The sequence below is a fragment of the Festucalex cinctus genome, chromosome 4 (assembly GCF_051991245.1).
Source record: "Festucalex cinctus isolate MCC-2025b chromosome 4, RoL_Fcin_1.0, whole genome shotgun sequence".
NCBI lineage: Eukaryota > Metazoa > Chordata > Actinopteri > Syngnathiformes > Syngnathidae > Festucalex > Festucalex cinctus.
The window spans coordinates 32307188-32329261 of record NC_135414.1 but is presented as its reverse complement, the minus strand read 5'-3'; the positions used below and the strand labels follow the sequence as shown (position 1 = coordinate 32329261).

Below are 22074 nucleotides of genomic sequence, written 5' to 3'. Positions count from 1 at the left end.
ATAAGAGTCTGCTGTTCTCGGCTCCTCCTCTTGTCCTCCTTTCATCAGCTGCTTTGTCCCTCCGTCGTCCTTTCTGCTTCCCGTTTGGCTCCTCGCCTCAATTTCCTGCTGCGGTTGCAGTTGCGAAACTCCTTCATCGTCACGTCGTCCCTCGTCTCGTCCGTCCTCGTCACGTTGCTCCTCGTACGTCCGTCTGTCGTGCCTTCGGTCCTCGTCCTCATCTTGTCCTCTGTTGTCATGCCGTTCCTCGTCTCGTCGATCCACGTCCCGTTGCGCCTCGTACCGTCGGTTGTCATCCATTCGGTCCTCGTCTTGTCCTTCGTCTTCAAGCCGCTCCCCGTCCCGTCGTTTGCCGTCTCGTCCTTCCTCGTCTCGCCACGTGTTGTCCTTTGGGTCCTCGTCTTGTTGAGCCAGGTCACGTTGCTCCTCGGACCGCCGTTTGTCGTCCCTTTGGTCCTCGTCTCGTCCTTCCTCGTCGTCTTGTTTGTAATCTCGTCTTTCCTCGTCTTGCCATATGTCGTCCCTTCGGTCCTTGTACTCATCTCGTCCTGTGTCATCTCGTTGATCCTCGTCACGTTGCTCCTCGTACCGTCCTTTACCATCCATTCGGTCCTCGTCTTGTCCTTCGTCTTCAAGATGTTCCTCGTCCCGTTGTTTGCTGTCTCGTCCTTCCTGATCTCGCCACGTGTCGTCCTTTGGTTCCTCGTCTTGTTGACCCACGCCACGTTGTTCCTCATACCGTCCATTTTCATCCTTTTGGTCCTCGTCTTGTCCTTCCTCGTCACGTCGTCCCTCATCTCGTCCTCTCTCTTCTCTTTGTTCCTCGTCCCACCGTTTCTCGTCTGGTCCTGTGTCGTCTCTTCGGTCCTCGTCTCGTCGATCCACGTCACGTCGCTCCTCGGACCGTCGTTTAGCGTCCCTTCGGTCCTCGTCTCGCCATGTGTCGTCCTTTTGGTCCTCGTCTCGTCCTTCCTCGTCACATCGTCCCTCATCTCGTCCTCTGTCGTCCCGTTGTTCCTCATGTCGGCATGTGTCGTCTCTTCGGTCCTCATCTTGTCGATCCACGTCACGTCGTTTGTCGTCCCTTCGGTCCTCGTCTCGTCCTTCCTCATCATGCCGTTGCTTGTGGTCTCGTCTTTCCTGGTCTCGCCATGTGTCGTCCCTTTGGTCCTCTTCACGCCGCTCCTCAGACTGTCGTTTGTCGCTCCTTCGCTCCTCGTCTCGTCCTTCCTCGTCACGCCGTTCCTCGTCGCCTCGCTTGTCATCTTGTCCTCTGTCTCGTCCTTCCTCTCGTTCCCGCTGTGTGGCCATCGCCATCTCGTCTTTGTCCGCGTGAGGCCCAAAACTTCCGACCTGATGAACTTCCTCCTCTTCTTCCCATCTCGGGCGGTCCCCATCACCCTTCCGCTTCCGCTTCCGCTTCCGCCTTTCGGCGGTGTTTGCGACGCTACTTGCCGCCGTCGGAGCGGGTGGCACCAGCAGCGTCTCCTGTTTGTCCTTTTCTTGAGCGGCTGGGACCCGATCGGTCGGCGGCGCGCGACGACCGGCGCGTGCGGCTCGGTTCCGCATGCTGATGGACTGGGTCAAGGATCCTTTCTGCGGCGAGAATCTGGGCAGCGCCATCTCCGTCAGATCCACGTCCTCCGATTCCTCCTCAGCTCCTATCTGGACTCCCGCGTCCCCGCTGGGCTCGGGAGACGCTTGCAGGGCGTCCTCTGGCCCGGTCCCGGGTCGGCATCCCGAGTGCGGGTGGACCGCGTCCTCCCAGGGTACCCTGAAGATAGAGCTGTGCGATTAATCGGAATTCAATTACAATTTCAATTACTACACTCCCCAACGGCGTAATCGTAAACAAAAAAAAGATTCATGCTAATTCTCGAGTTGTTTCAATTTACACATCCATCCATCCATCCATCCATTTTCTTGACCGCTTATTCCTCACAATGGTCGTGCTGGAGCCCATCTCAGCTGGCTTTGGGCAGTAGGCGTGGAGACACTCTGGACTGGTTGCCAGCCAATCGCAGGGCACATAGAGACGGACAATCATCCACACTCACAAGCACATGTGTGCTGAATGAATGTGGGAGGAGACCGGAGTACCCGGAGAAGACCCACGCAGGCACGGGGAGAACATGCAAACTCCACCCAGGAAGGCCGGAGCCTGGACTCCAACCCGAGTCCTCAGAACTGGGAGGCGGACGTCCTAACCAGTCAGCCACCGTGCCTCCCAAATTGACACAATTTTACTTAAAAATTAAATAACTAATTTAACTAGGCTAAGTGCAATTTCTGGAAAGATTGTGTGGGAAAGCTGAAAGCTGAATGCCTAAGAAGGAAGTTGAAGGATAAATTATGTTATGCATAACTAGCAATTTCAAATAGTAGTAGTAGTCATATATATGTTGTGTATTTAGTGCATTTAGAAATATGTTTGTATTAGGGACGCACGATAATGCGATTTTCAACCAATACCGATAAACCAATCATTTAGAAAGTGCTGATGTCGATGATTGATAAGTAAGCATTAGAATCAGCATTAGCTTAGTATGATAACCTAGCATGCTAAATTAACATTAGCTAAGTATTAACATTAGCTACGTATTAACAAAGCATTAGCTTAGCATGCTAACTTAGCATGCTAATTTACAATTAGCATTAGCTAATAAATGATGATCCGACTGCACAATTCACATTCTGCACTCCAAAGTTTTTACCAACATAAATATTTTTATAATGATCAATTCTGTTAGGAACTTACCTAATTATAGTGTGTGTTTTTTAAATTGCTCTTAAAATGTAAAATAATCATAATCATAATAATGGTGATTTGAATTATTGCCAAAATAGTGATTTTTCCCATAATGGAGCAGCCCTACCCGAAGACATGTTGAGGCGCGGCGAGGACGCAGCGTTCCGCTGCGGGGACGTCCCCGTCGGCAGAGTCCGGCCAGGACATGCCCAAGACTGCTAGCGCCGACGCCTCCGCTCGCTCCGCATGATGGACGGCAGCCCCAGGAAGTGGAAATCTCCCGGAGGGCCGAGGCGCACCACGATCTTCACGGATCGGCCCGCGAAAGGTCACGCTGACGAGAGCAGAGGACAAACGCTAATTAGGACAAACAACCGCAACACAAAGCTGTCAAATGTACATTTTATTAATTAGGGCTGGGTATTAGCAACAACGTCGTCAAACATCACGTATCGCCATACATGGTTCACGATATGTAAGCAGATACAGCAGGGACACGCTACGATATGTATCGCGATACAGGGGTCACCATACGTATCCCAATACAAGGTCAGGATATGATACGTATCAGGAACCGGGTCACCATACGTATCCCAATACAACCTACTGGTGTGTGTTACTGCAAATTTTGGTAACAATCCGATATCAAGTAAATGCAGGGCGAGTATCTGATACTTTTTGGAAATGATGATGATACATATTTTTTTGAATGAAGGCAGCCGTATCATCAAATTGCTTATTCACAATCAATTTTCAACCTTGAAGTGTTTTTGTGGTGTTTCCTTTTAAAACAAAGGACAAAATTAGGACAGCGTTTATTGATGAATAGAAAATACTTTTTTTTTTTCCCAACCCCAGAGACATTACAACCATATTTGTTTTAATTTCTTAAAAAAATGTGCACAAAGTAATCATATGAAAATAAATGTATACAAATACTTTATCATATACAAAACAAGATGTTAAAGATGATCATGCAACAAATATAAAACATTAAACAAAAAAAATATAGAAATATTTTTCAAGTTCGTTATTGTTTGTGTTCTTGCAATGCAAACTATGAGATCGATATTATAATGCCAGTATCGATCTGATATCGATATTGGCTGGGTATGGATAATATTCGGATGGATCCGCCCACCACTAATCCACCGTGTAAAAATCTCTGACATGATTGCGAGATGGCAAACTTGTGCAGCCGTATCCATCAATCAAGCGCAACACGTGACGTGACGGCGGCGCTGGCGGTCTGATGTAGCGCCGAGGCTAAAGTTAGCGCAGACAGCAACAGCTGCCATGCAGTGACTCAGCAAGTCCATTCTCGATATGTTGGTCAGGTCAGAAATCCACAATCATCTCAGATAAAACTACGCAAGACAAACTGATATTTATGAGAAAATTGTTTCTTTTTGTATCGTCACTGAAACACAATATTCAAAGTGGCGAGCATTTAATGTATATTTTTTTGAAACAAATGCAAAAATTTCTTCTTAACAGAGACTACTTTCTGTCAACAAATGTATAAACATTATTGTCATGTAACATTTCAGTCAGTTACATACTCAATTGTTTCATTTTATAAACTGACAATTTTTGAGTGCAACATTGAAAAAAATCAACAAACAAAATTACTTAAATATTAAATCCAATTAAATCAATACAATCCTCAGAAATTGTGTTTCAAGAAGTCAAAACATAAAGCGTGTTTTAAAATGTTCAAACTGAAGATATAATCCACATTTTTCATAGAAACGTATGCAAAACCGAGTCAGTCTTCCACAAGCAAAGGTAAGCTTATGAGTCTTCTTCTTCGCCTGAAGACTTGCGTCCATTTCCCCGCCACTCTTATAAGGTGCTCCCCCTAGTGGCCCGCCAAGTCATTGCTCAATAAGTCATGAAGAATGGAGCCGTTTGAGTGGCTGGATATGAACTACAACTATCGCCATACTTGAGTAGGCATATCAATAATCTATCAGGAGACAAAGTGTCACGATTTATGGCAATATCGATATAATCGTCATACTCACATTCATGTGCGGATGTTGAAACAGATCAACAATTGTTTAGGATTTGAAAAATCTGAACGTGTTTTGCACAGGAAGGACAACTTGGCCATCAAAAGTCCACTTAAGTTGCGCCGTTGTCGTCCTTTTTTCAGTTTAATTAAGAGTCACAAAAGCAAAAAAAAAAATAAATGTAATGGAAAATGGATGATGATGATGATGATGATGATGATGACGATGAAGGACGGCTTGTTTGTGTGCGCGCGAACGGATCCGGCAGGCCGTCGTTCCGGTTTTGCCGGTTTGCATGAATAGTGTCGGGCGGCGCGGGAGCGTCATTCACAACAAAGCGGGAAATCACCCGTCCGCCCTCGACGCTCCCGTCGTCTCGGGCTCGCCCGTCGTCATGGCGACAACACCAAAACATCCCGGAGCAGCTACCGAGAGCTCAAACGCGGTCGAGAGCCGTTTGACGGCATCGGACGGACGGCGGCCCGTCAGGCGCAGCGAACGGGGAGTGGCTCACACGGCCTCCCCGTCGGAAGGTTGCGGGTTCCACCCTCGGCTTTTGTGCCCTTGAGCAAGATCCTGACGCCCCAGATGCTCTTTGAGGACGCGGACTTCAAGGTGGAAAAGCAGCAGGCACGTTTTTTTTAGATTTGACAGAGGCATCTTTTGTTGAACATTCTTTCAGACAAAAAATGTACAAGTTGTAAAATGTCCTCTAGTTTCTGTTTAACACATTGAAAATATCATAAATCAAATGTTCTTCAATTGGGTTACTGTAAACGTTTCTTGGGAGGAGCAATATGGCAGCCTCGCCACCTCAAAAGTCTCGGTCGGCCTCGCAGCTATCCAGTCATATATATAGATCAGTGGTGACTGTGGACAAGCATAACAACAACATGGAGCATCATCTCACCTGCCCCAAAACCACATTGGACACTTCAACTCACACACAAATGGCAGACTGGGATTTTACACCACTTGGAATACGCCAAAAGAAGAATTGAAGCATTTTTTTTGGGGGGTTTGATGTTGAATTTAACGTTTGTCGTTTGCCAATCCAACCCAGTCCAGTTGAGATGCGTCCAAACGTCAACATCAACATGGAGGGAGCCGACCTCAAGTAGGTCAGTCGCTTTGGGGGCTCCCGAGGGGGTCCCGGACATCTTGAGATGCTGTTGAGTGCTTTCCCAGACCTTGGGAGGGGGTCGGGTCGGGTCGGGTCGGGGGGGGCCAGATAAGGTGTCAGCTTTCAGGACGAGCGAGCTTTGCTTCTGGCTTCCGTCACGTGACTTTGGAGCGACAGGACGGCGTCAAACTTTTCAAGTTGGCCTGACACAAAAGAGGACCAGCCTTTTGGTTCTTGAAAAAAAAAACAACAACAAAAAAAAACTCCCCAGCAACATGCCCGGACCAAAATCTGCGGTCAATTTCCAAAGTCAAGCCAGGAGACGATGGACAACTCGTCTGTTTTGCGGTTGTCCTCCTTTGGTTTGTTTTTTAAAGAGCACTTGTTGCTTCCTGCCACGCCATCCATCATCGGCATCCATTATCTAAGCCACACCCCCCCACACACGCTGTAACATGGCTGACCTTCACATGAGTACCTGCCAAGCAGTAGTCTGGAAACGCTACGGCCATTTTTTTTTCTTTTCAAGGCAGCCATTAACTGCCAATATTGGCCCAGCCAAGAATAGGTTTACCCCTAAAAATATCATCAAAAGTATGACTTCATGTTTGTATTGGTGACTACTGAAGACTTGAGTACTTGTAATTGGTCAGAAAAAAAAAAGAAGCGCGTTGATGAAAAATAATCAAAGTGCAGCGAGGACGTTTGCCCGCTTTGGATTTTGCTTGCGTGTGGCAACACGACAAGTGAAAAGTTCCGATTTTGTTCAGAATCAATTTGATAACTACATTATTTTTCAAATACAATTTAAAAAGTCATTTTTCTACTTGCTGTCGACGGATGATGACATCACCTGTGTTGAGCCAATCATGGCTCACCTGTTTTCTGGGTTTGGTCACTGAACTGAGCCACGATTGGTTGTTACCAACGTCCTCAGCACAGGTGATGTCATCATCAGTCGACAGCAAGTAGAAAAATGACTTTTTGAAAGGTATTCATTGTACATGGAAAATAATATTGTTACCACATTAAATATTCACTTTTGACTGCTGAAAATGGCTCAATGAGTCAAGTAGCCCTTTAAAGGTTGAAATGATACAGCTACCTTATTTATTTATTTATTTTAAGTTGCATACTATAATTTTCTAAAAGTATTGGCGATACTGGCCCTGTATTTACTTGGTAAAATTTGCAGTATGGCACACCACGACCACCCTGCAGCTAACACGCACACACGCACGCGCGCGCGCGCAGACAGGCAGCCACCTGCACAAGCTCCGCCCCCAACTCTGGCTAATTACCCTGCTGGCATTCGTTTTACACGGCTCACTGCGCGTGCGTGCGCGCGTGCGCGAGCTGCCGATTGTTGGAGCACCGCGTCCAGTAAAAGTTGAGACGTTGGTAAAAAGGAAGACGCCAACATTCCGACAATTCCGAGCAGGCTGAGCCAAAGAACAAACTTGGAGCAAGAAATTCCTCAGCAGCACACAAAACACGAGCTGACTTGCGCCAGTCACGTCACGTGTGAGACGGACGGGGAATGTTTGCACACCAAACGAACGTTGTCGGGAAAGACTCACCGTTTAGCAGACGCTCATCGGCCCAAAAGTCAATTCCGACAAGGCTCCCGACACGGCAAACGTACACGAGCGCAAACAGAGAAGCAACGCGTGTTCGCACAAGCTGCTTGACAAAAAAGAAAACGAGAAAAGATCTGCCTGTCTGCTCTCTCACAACGCTCTACCCCTTTCTCTCTCTCTCGCTCGCTCGCTCTCACACACCCACAGACAGACGGACGGGGGCACACCTACTTTCACACGCACAGAGAAATGTTTGTCAGCCGGCGCGTCGGATTGTTTGGCAACTTTGAAATGGTTCCAAACAGGCTGACTTGAGTCAAGTGGCCGGCGGGCGTCCACGTTGCTTCATCCGCATTCCACCGCCGGATGATCGGCCGGCGCACGTGCCGCATGTTACGCGTCTGTCTGAGTCACGCACGCACGCTTGCCGACCTACTGGACAGTCCTGTTCCCAAAAAGTCAGCCCGGAACTTCATCTCATTTGAGCTCGTTGAAAACATCAACAATAGGACTTGAAAGGATACTTGACTCATTGAGACATTTTCAAAAGAAAAAAAAGCGAATATTTTGTCTAGAATTCACTCATTTGCTCCCAAAAAACGTATAAATACATTCTATTTTCAATATCATACTTCCAAAGACATATTTATACGTTTTAATACTAGATCATACAGAAGGCTTTGACGCAATCTCTGAACTGAAGAGAATGCTTCACAAACTGGTAGATATTACAAAAACGGCCAGCAGGTGGCAGCAGAGTATAAGAGATCAACCAGGGCCATGTTGCAACAAGCTCTTTTTGACAATGTTTTCACTAGGAATGTGAATATTGATGAAACATAGCTATATTCTAATGCTAATTCTTGCCGAACAGAAACAGATACAAATCTTTTTTTTTTTCCTGATGAAAGAACAGAGTGTAATCTTTCTTTTGGTGGGTTCCATGATTTGATAGCAATACAACACAATATTGTGTGGGCCTTGCAAAATCAGTCCAAATCCAGTGAAAATGGCTGCCAGTCAATGAGTTAATGTGGTAACTTGCTGTTGACTGAGGAAGTAGGTCATGACCAATCATGGCTCAGTTTGCTGACCAACCCCAGAAAACAGGTGAACCATGATTGGTTGTTACTTACTTCCTCAACACAGGTGATGTCATCATCGGTTGACAGAGAGCGAGTAGAAAGAGTACTTTTTAAAGGTATTCATTGTACATGAAAAATAATAAGTTATCAAATTCATTCTGGACAAAATATTCCCGTTTCCCTGCTGAAAATGGTTCAATGAGTCAAGTATCTCTTTTGTTTGTGCTGTTACGGTTTTGCAGTTATTCAAAATAATTTTTGAGCTCATCCAGAGTTCAATCAGCCCACCCATCTATTGACCCGAAACACATGTGGAGGTCGTATATGGACACCAGAAAAAAAAAATAAAAAAATATATATATATATATATATATATATATACATACATATATATATATACATATACATATATATACACATATATATATATTATTTTTTTGTTCAATTGTAGGTCTTGTAATGACTAATGATATGACATGGCTCACCTGACAAGAGGCTGACATGTTTGGCCGCCATCTTCTTGCTACGGATGCCCAAAGGACAACTTGGCCAAAGTCATTGGAGCGTCGGTTGAAATAATCAAGCTTTACTGGTGGTCTGAAATTTACTTTAATCCTCCTTTCCTTCGTCTCGTACATGATGAACCTTTTACACCGTAAGAGACGGAAAATAAAACAAACAAGATGACGCCATTAATCAAACATGTTCACATTTCCTCGACACATAGCAAGTCAGGCTAATTAAACTCAAAAGGTAAACACAATCATGTTAAACTCGATTCTTTACCTTGTTGTTACTTTCAACCGGGCTAACTTATGAGTATCATTCTTTAATGTCGGATTCGTGAAACTGTTTTGACCGCTTTTCCAAAAGGCTCGCGCTTTCAATCAATTCACCGTCTCCTACGTCATTCTACCGTTCCGCATACCTTCAAAATAAACTTCCGCCCAAACAGGCAGGAAGTTAGAAAATAAGAGTTTCAACATTGACAGAAAAAAAAAGCATGTGCTTCGGCTGCATTCTATGCTATAGTGACATCTAGTGGTGCACTTTTCAATGATGCGATGGAAAAAGTGCTGCGAATAAGGAAAATATACCTCAATGAAATTTGAATAATGAACAGCTTTTGAAGACTAATTACAAGTTTCAGTAAAGAAACGTTTAAAAAATAAATGTATAATGTAATTATTAATATTATTATTATTTTAAAAACAAAATACTAAAAATGTGCATACCACTAGAGGGAGCCCGTGCATCACGTTACAAACAATTACTGACAGCACGTTCACGCTTCTTGAACTTTTTTTTTTTTCGTCTCTTTTCGTACGTGTCTATGATTGTTCATATGAAAGTAGATTGAAACGTTTCCAAATTCCTCCTTGTCTTCTCTTCCTCGCACCTCTCAGTGACTTTTTCCTCTTTTCCCTGCTCGCGTTCCAACAACAAAGCTCGACTTGGAAGCGAGCGTCTTAGGCCGATGAGCAGCAGGGGGCGCTGCAGCATCAGAAGACGTGACGTCACATGCTTGGCGACGCAGGCGCAGCAGGAGAACATTCACGTCTGACAGCAACATTATCGTCAACATTTCAACGATATGTTTCAGACGGCAGATCAGCAAACTCTTTTCCACGAGTCCAGATTCCATTTTGAGGATCGGAAATTTTCCATTCCAGATATTTGTGTTCAGGACTAGCCGCATTAAACATTTCAGATATTATCTGTAAGATCTTTCTGACAAAGTTCATCTTTTTTATATCCACAAACAACGTGAATTTTTCGAATGACGATTATCCGTCGCGTTGAAAAATGAATATGAAATGATGGAAAGTACGATGCTGTGACGTGTGTTTGTGTTTTGTGTTGCGGTTCAACGTGAGTTGATCCGGATGATCCCGCTTGGTTGAAACGGAACCCAGAAGGTTAAGAAGCAGTTTAAGCTTTCGCCTTTGACCACTAGAGGGCGCCTGTCAGCCCAATGTTGCCAATTTGTTCTCTGGATTCCCCCAAACCTGCAAAGTAGCGCCTCCTGGTGGCCAAGGCAGGCGCACCAGATTGCGGCACAAACTCCATCCATCCATTTTCTTGACCGCTTATTCCTCACAAGTGTCGCGGGGGGTGCTGGAGCCTATCTCAGCTGGCCCTGGGCAGTAGGCGGGGGACACCCTGGACTGGTCAGCCAATCGCAGGTCACACAGAGACGAACAACCATCCACACTCACAAGCACACCGACGGGACAATTCGGATCCCCAATCAACCTGCCATGCATGTCTTTGGAATGTGGGAGGAGACCGGAGTACCCGGAGAAGACCCACGCGGGCACGGGGAGAACATGCAAACTCCACCCAGGAAGGCCGGAGCCTGGAATCGAACCCGAGTCCTCAGAACTGGGAGGCGGACGTGCTAACCAAGGTCGTCCACTGTGCCACCGGCACAAACTCATCGTGCAAAAAATAATAATAATAATAATACTAAATAAATAAATAAAGCCAAGTGGATTAATTCCGATATCTGTCAGAATAAAATTCACACAACCCATTTAATCGGCTGATTGATTTCAAAAATGAATAAAATAACTTGTACAACAATAAAGATGTGAATTACAGGCTGAACATTTGATTGTTTTCAAAGACTTTGTCCTTTAATATTTGTTGAACATTAAAATAGACAAATATATATATATATATGTTGTTTTTTTAGGAGGGAATGTTTGCACGTTTCAATCTTTGTCTGGAGGTGTTGATGTTTTAATGACGGGCTAATCTATATTTAGAGCCAATTGTGTGCTTTTGCCGCCATCTTGCGGCACGTCTAGAGAATGATGAAATTTCCTGAGTTTTTTTTGCTCAGGAAAACTTGACTCATCGAGCCATTTTTCAGCAATTAAAAGTTCAGATTTTGTCCAGAATGAATTTCATAACTTCATTATTTTTCTTGTAGAATTCATAACTTTAAAAACACATTTTTCCACTTGCGGTCGACATCACCTGTGCTGAGGAAGTAGCTAACGACCAATCATGGCTCACCTGTTTTCTGGGATATATGTTAATGGGGTATATGCCACGGAAGAGGCGGGACTCTTTTGGCACATCAGTTTGGTTCCGGTTCGGTTTGCGACACGCGGGCTGCGTCAAAATACTCGCGCTTGCCACTTTGTGTGCGCGTTCGCAACCCGGACCGGAACCAAACCCATGTGCAAAATGGCATCCCGCCTCTTCCGACGACGATAACGTGCGCGTCGGTGCGATTCCGGGCTTCCCGTTTCCCGGCAGGTTAGAGCTGGGTGGGGCCTCTTTCTCTTTGGTGTGGTTCCTCGCTGACGGGCGGGGGCGCCGTCACCAGGCTCCTCAGGTACACGCGGGGCTTCCTCCGCCTGCCCGAAGAGGCAGCGGCGGCACCCGGCGGCCTCAGCGACGGCATGAGCGGCCTCATCTCGTCCTCCTCCTCCTCGTCCCCCTCCTCCTTCTCCAGGGGAACACGCACGGACACGGGCGGCGGCGGCGGCGCGGAGACGGGGCTGCCCGTGGCGCTGCCCGTGGCGCTGCCCGTGGAGCTGCCCGTGGCGCTGCCCGGCGGCGTGTAAGAGAGCGGGCGGGGGGCGGTCCGCCGGGACAGGGCGCCGACGCGAGGGTGGATGGGCTCGGCGGGGGCGGGCGGCAGCGGCGGCGAGGAGACGCTCTCCAGCGACGAGATGCTTTGGTTCCACGCCTGCTGGAGGTCCACCGGGATCACCTTGGTGGCCTCCAGGGACACGCAGGGCGGCGGCCACAGCACGCCGCCGCCCTTCCACGGGAGGTGAGTGTCATCGCCGGTGGGCGCCGCCGCCACTGGGGACACGCACACTCAGATCTGTCATTGCTGCTCCCACTTCGGCCAGCTAGCACGCTACGCTATGCTACGCTACGCTACATGCGCGCGAGTACCTGAGTGCGGCCGTTGTTTGGGAGTTTCCGGTTTCACAGCGACGAAGGTGATACCGACATCTTCCTCCTTCTCAGCATCTGAACACTCGCCTTGATCCTCGTCTTCGTCGGAGCCCAGAGGAACCACCACAGGGTCTGATGCACAAACACATCCAAGTGAGTAACGCTAAAAGCTGAAATGTATGTCTGCAGAGTTAGGAGTGACATAAAAGCCAGTGTTTAAGGGGGGGCATAAATCCACCTTAGATTGATGCTCTGGGGTCATAAACCCGATATATGCATACCCTTAAAGATGTAAACCAAGACATCAATCACTAATGATGATGGATCACAAGCCTATAATGATCGTTGCCTGACGGTGGTCATAAATTGACCTCAGATATGTGTGCTGGGGTCATAAACCAGAAACATACTCTATATATCCCTAATGACATAAATCAAGAGATCGCTCACTAATGATGGCTGCGGGTGGATCATAAATCCATAATGGCCGCTGCCCGGGGTCACAAATCTACAAATTGTGATGGTTCGTATGTCCTAGATTTATACCCGTCGTGATGTAAATCAAGCCATCAATCAGATAGCGATTTTGATTTGATGAAAGCTTGATGAGGTCACTGGCCCGGTCCACTTGAGGTCCAGTTGGTTTCAACATGACCCCTGACCCCGTCGGGCGTTACCTTTGTCCTGCCAGCTGATGTTTCTTCTGGGTTTGTCCCCGGCGTCGTCTTTGGCGTCGGAACCTCGGCGCTGTGGGACGAGCCGGCGTCAGCGGTTGAGTGAGGACGGCGAGTCCCGAACCCGAGAGCGTGACCTCCGCCTGACCTTCTTGACGCTTCGCTCCTTCTTGTGGCGCTTGTGTCGGCCCGACTTGAAGGTCTCCATGCGGCTCCTCATGTTCCTCTGGAAAACCTCGCGATCTTGACGCTCCTTCTCACCCGCCGGCATGAAGTGACGACTGTAGTGCGACTGGTACTGCGCAAACACGCAAACGCGTAGAGTCGCGTGCGTGTGTGTGCGTGTGCGTGTGCGCGTCCGCAAGCGCCTCACCCGCCTTCTGGGTTTGTAGAGGTTTTCTGCCAGGACATGATGAGTCTCCATGGCCTCCTCCACTTTGCCACCAGGAACGTTATCGATGACCTGAAGGTCCAAACACACGCCGCCGCCGTTCTCGCGCCTCAACAAAAACAACAACAAAAGAACATTGCTTTTGTTTGTTTTTGTCCAAGTTCACGTTGATTATGAGCGTGGTACAAATCTCAGGCAAAACATAACACCAGCACCAAGACGCGCACACGTGCATTGTCATGATTGGACCCAAATGCAGGAAGGAACTTTATTAAAACACAGCAAGTAAGGCGAGTGGACAAGGACGGGACGGGACATGAGAAGACTGGTCGCCAAGACCGGACTGAAGGAGAGAATGGAACGTGGGTAACTTGACATAACGTGGGTAACTTCCAGGGACCAGGACAACTTGATGATGACAAAGACAAGCGTGATCAGACTGATATGAAGATGTGGGGGACTAAAGTGTGACCATGCCAACATCACCAGAGACGAAAACCACTCTTCTTCCGCAGCAAAACTGGACATCCGCGACGACAATGCACCCACACTGACTGAGCAAACACCACCAACTAAATACGCCAACACTAATGAGCCACACAATTGGCTGAGGGCACTGAAAGGTCACACGTACTGGGAAGGGAAGAAACACGCAGGTGGACGAGGTTAGCCATAATAAGGAGACAAATGGGGAACACATGACAAACGCTACAATAACATCCAAAACGAAACAAAAAGCTCAAGCACACAGAAGCAAAACACACATGGCGGCTCACAGGTAGTTGGCCACGTTGGAGGCGTCCGGGAAGGATGCCCCGCTGGTCATGGAGGGCAGCGAGAGTCTGGCCGAGGTCAGGTTTCCGCCCTGCCCGCATGCGCAGCTTTAAGGTCCAGCCCAGGTCAGGCGGAGGGCAGACGGAGGTCAGACGGAGGCCTACCTGGTCGATGAGGCTGATGGCGTCTCGGATGTTGATCTTCTGGTACGCCTCCCACAGCTCGCTCTTGCGGTACACCGACTTCCTCAGCAGAAGCTTGCTCAGGTAATTCTTGTCAAACTGCTCCCACCTGCCGACGACGGCGAGATGATGTCATCAGGCGGCGCCAACGCCACTTGTGTCACTCACTTGTCCCGCCAGTGGTGGTAGCCTTGAAGCCCTGCGATGTCCTCCACCGCCGTCAGGATGTGGTCGAACGCCTGCGTGCATCGCGCACAACACACCGCCACGTCTTTTTACTATTATTATTACTATTAACTACACAAGTGGAGGAACATTTGGGACTGGCAAATATGGATTTGAAAATACGGTCAAAAATATTGAAATACCTTCAAGGTACTTGTAGGCTAAATGCCAAAAACGTAGCATATTTTCCCCACAATGCCACGAGGTCGTGACTTGTGCATTTGCCGACCCTCTGGAATTATGGGGGAAAAATGCACTAAATCACCGATAAATAATATTTTACTTCATTTTCAAGCATATTGGTGTCATGTAAGCCAAACGCTAAATTTTTCAAATGAAAAATGTAACCAAAATAAATCAATCAATGTAAAAATAGTCATGTAATTGTATTTTTCATAAATTGAAATGTACTAATGCAAGCTGATCAGCAGAAATGCTACGTTTTGTAGCATTTAGCCTCCGTGTCCATTTGAGCGTATTTGCAAATCCATTGAAACGTATTTGCAAATATGTTTCTTTCAATGCATTTGCCAGTAAGTTTCCTCCACAACGGCACTTCGGCGATTCCGTCACGCCCGCACACAACGCACGCTGACCCTCTCATGGATCTCCTCGTTGATGGTGGGCTTCCTGCTGGTGGAGCGAGGAACTTTCAGCCACTTGACCAGAGGCTTGATGGTCAAACCCTACGACACACGCACAGAAAAAAACAAAAAACAAACATCAAGGTCTCCGTGGTAACAAGCAGGAATTATGTTTAGACTGGGCTGTAAATCATGTGCGGATGTTGATATGACCAAAAATATTCACACCGACTGTCAGACGTCAGCACGCTAAAGCCTGTTAGCTAAGTGTGTGTGCTTGTGCGTCACTGATCTTATGATTTATAGAAACGCGGAGTCCTCGAGTTACGCCGGAGTTCCGTTCCTATGCTAGCAATGGAACCCGAATTGAAGTCAATATTTAGTACATCAAAATCATTTGTATTAAAACAATCTAAAATACGTTCAAAAAAAAAAAGTAAATAGGATGCTGTATTTACTATTACTGCTTAGATGTGGATGGAAAAGAAGGAGGAAGAGGCTGATGTGGGAAAAAAAAAAAGGAGGGCGAAAACGCCAAAGATTCTCTCATAAGTGGCACAAAATGGCGGACCCGGCGTAACCGTTGTAAAGTGGAAACGTCTTAGGTCGAGTGTACCTTCACTCGACGACTCACTGTTTGTCACTGGATAGCCGCAAGACTTTTGAGGTGGCGAGGCCGCCATATTGCTCCTCCCAAGAAACGTTTCTCGCCATCCAATCCGATACATTTACAGCCTCCAAACTGGAGACAGCGCTTTGTCGAAACAGCATCATTGATCATGTTTCAAATGTGTTCAACATAAACAAGAGGGACTTCAGACATTTGACAACTTGCCTTCAAGACATTTTAGAAATGATATGCTTCATGATGTTTAGTACAAGAGGAAACTAAGCCAAGACGTGTCGGTTACGTGTTGTCATTGCGTGAGAAATTCATCGCTACAGTTGTGCTAGCTTTAGCCCACTTCCTGTTAGCGTCCGGCGCACTGCGTTGGTTGCGTACCTGGAACATGACGGTGAAGAAGACCACCACGATGGTGGTGGCCACAAAGTAGTCTTTGGCCTTGACGCGTCGGCCGTCCAGCAGGACCACCAGAGCGAAGGCCACCGCCCCCCGCAGGCCACCGTAGGACATCACCACCTGGTCGATCTTCTCCAGCGGCACCAGACGGAAGCGGTTCAGGACCCAGGTCTGAGCCACCACACCTGAGGACGCCGCAGGAAGTCACCCTCTGGAGACGGGAAGTTAGTCCGGCCTGGGAGGGGCACTGACCCACAGCTCTGAAGATGAAGATGAAGACGAGGGTGCAGGCCACCAGGCCCGTGTCCCAGGCCCACTTGGACTTGTCCACGGCGGAGATGCCGAGGAAGATGAAGATGAGGGTCTCGGCGATGCTGGCCAGGGTCTTCATGGTGTACTTGACGGTGGTCCGAGACTTCTGCGAGATGTTGGCCTCCACGTACTTGTTGGCGCCGATGCCGCAGAACGTCATCCTAGAGCACACAGACGGCCGCGCCATTGCTCGCCGCCCAACGAAGCGCGTCGTCTTCCGCAATTTTTGCTTCCGCTACTACTTTAGCGGACGTTAGCCACAGTTAGCAGCCGTGAAGCCGTCACTCGCCCTCGCTATTCACAGATGAGCCATTCACAGCGATGGCGTGCGAGTGTTAGCGGGTGCTAACCATCGACCGTTATCGACCGTTAACTGTGGTTATTGGTCACAAGTGGTCATAAGCGGTCACTAGCGGTTGTTAGCGCTCACTTGCTGCAGTTAGTGGACGTTAGCGTCACACCAGTCACGAGCGCTTGTTACACGTGCCCGTTAGCTGTAATTAGCGCTCACTTGCTGCAGCTAGTGGATGTTAGCGTCGCAAGTGGCCGTTTTCTAGAATTAGCGGTCAACCGCGTCGTTGTTGGTTAGCATTTACTAGCAGTCACTCGCTAGACAAGGCAGCTTCATTTCATTCACAAACGTTTACAAAGACAACAGCTAACGACATCCACAAGCAAAGCTGGGAAAGTAGCTTACCAAACAACAAAAAACAACGCACATTGATAACTTTTAAACACATAAACAGAAGACTTCAGAAATCAAAGTAAAAAGTGATTCCTAAAACACTAAAATGGATTTTCATCAAGTCTTGAGCCAGGATTTTGAAGCATTTATACTGTCTGTGTCTGGCAAAAATCATCAAGAGTTGAATTGATTTTTAAAATTGCAGCCGTGTTCGTTAGCAGGGTGACAAAACCGCCATCTTTTTTTGTTACTTTTTTTTTTTTTTAAAGAACAATTGCACGGAAAAAACAAACAAAAAACATTTCAGCCTCTACTGTCAAGTCAAGGTCACGCTTGCAAAATGTTTTTGGACTTACGACAAGATGGAGGACAGCGAGAAGAGTTCGGCAGTGAGGTACGCCAGGTAGACCATCAGGAAGACGAAGAGCGGCTCGATGATCCGAACCTTTTTGGTGAAGCGCGTGATGAAGCTCAGGAGGACGGCGAAGACCAGACCCACTAAGGTCCCGCCCACGCTGACCACCAGGAAGGACGCTAGCAAAAGAACAACGGAGCCTTCAGTCGAGCTCGTTGGATGCTGACCACATTTTCTTCTTCTTCTCACCGATTCCTTTGAAGTAATCGGCCGTCTGCACGTTCTCCACCCCCACTTCCACAAAGGAAATATAAACTTTGTACAACACCTGACACACACAAAAAAAACGTTAGCGTCTGGACATTAGCATCAAGCTAATGACTACCAGCTACGAGATAAAGAAAACTACTCGTTACACACACAATTGAACAAAGGACAAAAAGACACAAAGTAACATAAACGCACATGCAAACAAAGTAACACACAGACAAACAAACAAAAAACAAAGACAAGTACACAACTAACACACATAAATGGGCACAAAATCAAACAAAACAAGACAATATTAGCACAAATGAAGGCAAACAAAAAGTAAAGAAACACAAAAGAAATACAAATAAAGTGGAAAAGAGTTTCCGGGACATAAACCCACAATTCAACATGTACCAGACTAACAAGCCAATAACTAGTAGCTTTTGGCTAGCAACAAAGTGAAGCCGCTCATGCTAACGATGACTTCATATCTGACGGGTGAGTGATTGACAGCCGTTGTGACTGACAGGACGGGCGTGTTTCGTGGCGGTTCTTGACATAAGCGAGTGTGGGTCAGGTCACTCTGGTCCACTTGTTGGTGGGCTTAGCTCATATTCCGAGTTCTGATGAGGATTAGCGACGGGCGGGCAGCTAATCTGCTCAAAAGTTTAATCGTTAAACGCCCCGCCGCCGATGAAAGTGTTCAATGGTGCGGAAATGCAGGACAGTGTCCCGGGATTGGCAGACGGAGGCGCTGGTCCTCCCGTTCAAGGAGGTCTGCTTCGTCAACAGCCAGACTGCCATCCATAGAGAAAGGTTGGACGAGTGTCAAAAACTGACGGCCATCGGAGGGAAACCACAACGACAATGTGGGACACAAAAAACAGATGAAGACTCTATCGTCCATGTTGACTAGTTTGGAATCAGCCTCGAGGCCTCTCTGGGCAAACCAGGACTTGCGCGCTGACGGGGGCAACGTCTCGCAGGGACCTTTTCGTCTCTGAAGTCAGTCACCGCCACATTTATGTGACGCGGTCACGTGGGCGCAAATGTTGCCTCGTTGACGTCTACTTGCAGGCGACGTCCCTGCGATGTGGTCAGTCTACTTGGTCTTTAGCAGGTCTTGGAGACCTCGCTGAGACGTCTCTCCGCTCGTGTCTTCGTGTCCACTGGAGACTCCCGAGGACTGGAACGTCCGAGTCACCATTAGGTCATCCAGACCACCGGGACAAGATCTTTACCTGTTGAAATGAAACTCTGGATAGATTGTGTCTCATTTGGAAGCGAATGACCTCACATGAGATGGATTCAAACCGCATGCAGCTCAGACTGCATTGACAAGGTTTGACTTTTGCTAAGACAAAAGGATTTGCGTCTGCAAGGTTAAGACTTCCTTGAAACCTGATCTCATCTGCGCGAGGACCTCATCAAGTGTTTTCTGGGACGCTTCACAGATTTCTGTGTGAAGCAAAGCACTTCCAAATAAGGAAAAGATGGATTTGCTCTTCCCAGCAGGGAGGTGGTCAAGTTCTTCCAAGAACTAATAAATACGTCGGCTGTGGACGAATGTTGAAATGAACAAAGCGTCCATCAGAATGTCACGGTCCAGGTCGCTCCACGTGCATTCCTGGCCCTCTTCCATGGTCACCGGGATTTAAGGCTGGCGACGGAAAGGTCACGGTTGCTCCGGAATCCTCAGCTGCTTCTGCTTCCGCTTTCTCCTGGACGCCTCCCTCGCATGCAGCAGACCTTCTGCCGTTGCTTGGACCGGCAATATGTCTGCCGAGGTCCTCACAAGTCCTGATTCCAAAGCCACGCCAGTGCGGTGGCAGTTGCTTGCATGCACGACAACGTCGGCTGGCAAACTTGCGGCAAAACCATTTGAGACACTTTTGCACGGTTGTCCTCAAGCCAGCAAAGTCTGATGATGGGAAGCAAGACCTTTGACCTGTCACACAGGAAAGCCAGCCAGGAAAACCCAAAAACCGCTCATTTCATATTGGTTGGTTGCGCGAGTTACAAACGCCAAATGGGCGGGGCAAGTTGTGCACAACAAGGCAGCGACGTCAAACAATCAACTGGAAACGTTTGCATGTGACAAACGGCCGCGAGCGTGCGCGTGTCCTCACCACGGTGACGGCGTCGTTGAGCAGCGACTCCCCGAAGACGATGATGAAGAGCATGTCGTTGACGTGAACCTCCTCGAAGACGGCCAACACGGCCACCGGGTCCACGGCCGAGATCAGCGCTCCGAACAGCAGGAAGTCCATCAGGCCCGCCTGCACGCGCTCGTCTGACAACAGAAACACGGAGATGAGCGCGAGACGGCGGCGGCGAGACGGCGAGACGGCGGCGGCGTCTGACCGATCAGCCCCATCAGCTTGGCGGCGTGAAGCGCCAATCCGGTGCCGAAAGCGTTCCACAGCGTCCCGGCCACGGCGTACGTCAGGATGGCGCCCAGGTTGTCGAAGAAGAGGCGCGCCGGCATGAAGTAGCCGGCGTCGCCCACGATGGTGGGCAGCAGGAAGAGGAAGAAGAGGGCGGGCTCCAGCTGGTACAGCTGCTTCTCGTTGGCCAGCAGAACCAGACCGCCCAGCGCCAGGCCCAGCAGGATCAGCAGGCAGCTCTCCGGGACCACCGTCGTGAAGCGCTGCGACAGGTGGAACACTGCCAAGCGTCGCCCGCATTATCATCGCATTCAAGATCGCTGTCATTGCCGTATATATACACATCCATCCATCCATTTTCTTGACCGCTTATTCCTCACAAGGGTCGCGGGGGCTGCTGGCGCCTATCTCAGCTGGTGCTGGGCAGTAGGCGAGGGACACCCTGGACTGGTTGGCAGCCAATCGCAGGGCACACAGAGACGAACAACCATCCACACTCACAAGCACACCGACGGGACAATTGGGAGCGCCCAATGAACCTGCCATGCATGTCTTTGGAATGTGGGAGGAGACCGGAGTACCCGGAGAAGACCCACGCGGGCACGGGGAGAACATGCAAACTCCACCCAGGAAGGTCCGAGCCTGGACTCGAACCGGAGACCTCAGAACTGGGAAGCGGACGTGCTAACCACTCGACTACCGTGCCGCCAATATATACACATATACACATATATATATATATATATCTTTTTTTGAACGCAAACGTGAGTCACGTGATGTGAGACACACGCCCGCAAAAGCGAGGTGTCAATGAAGCCTCTCAATATTTATCAATATTTGGAATACTGAATATCGACTTCTTATAGTCACAAAAGTGCGCGCGATATGTTAATGTATGACAAGTTTTTCAACAACAAATCCGTCAATCTGTTTGAGCCCGCATCAGACAAATTCCGCCTTTTGTGTATTTTTTGGATGCGTGCTCACGTGATCATTGACCCGTTTCGGAAGATGGTGTACCTAATCAAGTGGCCAGCACCGCAACAAGCCCAAAGACACGAAACATGACTCATCGCTTTTCACTTCAGCCCGAGCAACAAGTTGGCTTGATTCGGACCGTGTCAGCGTGACGTCACGCAAGTACTTACGGATCTTGGCCACGCTGGCCACCAGCAGCCACACGGCGATGACGTAAGGCGTCTGCACGTACGTCCACTCCCACTGGACCACCCGGTACCCGCCGCCGCCGCCGCCGCCGTCGTGGCCGCGCTTCCCATCTTCGTCGGCGGTTCCGGTGCCGGTGCCGGTGCCGGCGACCAACAGCAGCAGCAGCAGCGCCGTGAGGCGCGCGAGAGCAGGCATGTTGATGTTCCCGCCGCGTCCGGGCGTCTCGGCGCCGCCGCCGTCGCTTATAAACGCGAGCCACCGGTGAGCAGAGGTGGGGGCGGGGCCGACGAGTCACGTGAGCCCGCCGCGTCCTCCGCACCCACTGACGTCACACTGGAACTCCGTCGGGCGCCAAAACCGTCACCGCTGGACTCCAGGTGGACGAGTCGAACCGTCAGTTGCCTTCGGTGCCGGTTGGCTTGGCTTCGCTTCTCCGCCTGGGAGACCAGACCAGGTGTGGCTTACGTCATAAGCTTGTGTGGGTGAGTGAGTGATATATATATATTAAAAAAAAACAAAAAAAACAAAAAAAAACCTCACCGCTGGGCATAGTTGGACTACGGCGTTTTTCATTTCTCTCTTGTTTAAA

The 22074-nt window shown here is 48.6% G+C and overlaps 2 protein-coding genes across 8 annotated transcripts in view; both read right to left on the bottom strand.

The window, feature by feature from the left end:
• The window catches only part of plekhg4 (pleckstrin homology domain containing, family G (with RhoGef domain) member 4), a 22156-nt gene extending 12686 nt beyond the window's left edge, over positions 1-9470 (bottom strand). For 3 of the 6 annotated variants that reach the window (XM_077520419.1, XM_077520424.1, XM_077520425.1), the window contains exons 1-4: positions 9339-9469; positions 9038-9197; positions 2877-3083; positions 1-1774 (exon numbers count right to left, since the gene is read on the bottom strand). The exon at positions 1-1774 is cut by the window's left edge and continues 1873 nt beyond it. In XM_077520419.1, coding sequence (XP_077376545.1) covers positions 1-1774; positions 2877-2956 — 1854 coding nt within the window. In that variant the 5' untranslated portion in view covers positions 2957-3083; positions 9038-9197; positions 9339-9469. Of the gene's footprint in view, positions 1775-2876; positions 3084-7467; positions 7626-7698; positions 7931-9037 lie in introns of those variants that run through there. The other 3 variants (XM_077520421.1, XM_077520423.1, XM_077520422.1) reach the window with 3 other exon arrangements.
• A 1787-nt stretch (positions 9471-11257) lies between these two features.
• On the bottom strand, positions 11258-21904 carry slc9a5 (solute carrier family 9 member A5). 2 transcript variants are annotated; one of them, XM_077520418.1, is made up of 17 exons: positions 21467-21904; positions 20296-20598; positions 20061-20224; positions 17929-18007; positions 17681-17858; positions 16580-16800; positions 16310-16512; positions 15319-15408; positions 14666-14736; positions 14480-14606; positions 14318-14406; positions 13524-13650; positions 13299-13448; positions 13154-13223; positions 12474-12608; positions 12123-12377; positions 11258-12086 (listed from the first exon to the last, which is right to left on the bottom strand). In XM_077520418.1, the coding sequence occupies exons 1-17, from the start codon at positions 21678-21680 to the stop codon at positions 11824-11826; spliced, it is 2739 nt and encodes a 912-aa protein (XP_077376544.1). In that variant the 5' UTR covers positions 21681-21904; the 3' UTR covers positions 11258-11823. The 2 variants fall into 2 exon arrangements, with proteins under 2 accessions (XP_077376544.1, XP_077376543.1); XM_077520417.1 differs by having other exon boundaries at positions 11258-12377.
• Between the last annotated feature and the right edge of the window lie 170 nt (positions 21905-22074).

What these genes read in the sequence shown, in the direction of transcription:
- slc9a5 (XM_077520417.1), bottom strand. Translation starts at nt 21,680, where the DNA reads ATGCCTGCTCTCGCGCGCCTCACGGCGCTGCTGCTGCTGCTGTTGGTC. An exon ending in CGATTACTTCAAAGGAATCG is followed by an intron (nt 17,859 to 17,928) that starts GTGAGAAGAAGA and finishes TTCTTTTGCTAG; the next exon opens with CGTCCTTCCTGGTGGTCAGC. An exon ending in TCTACAAACCCAGAAGGCGG is followed by an intron (nt 13,449 to 13,523) that starts GTGAGGCGCTTG and finishes GTGTTTGCGCAG; the next exon opens with TACCAGTCGCACTACAGTCG.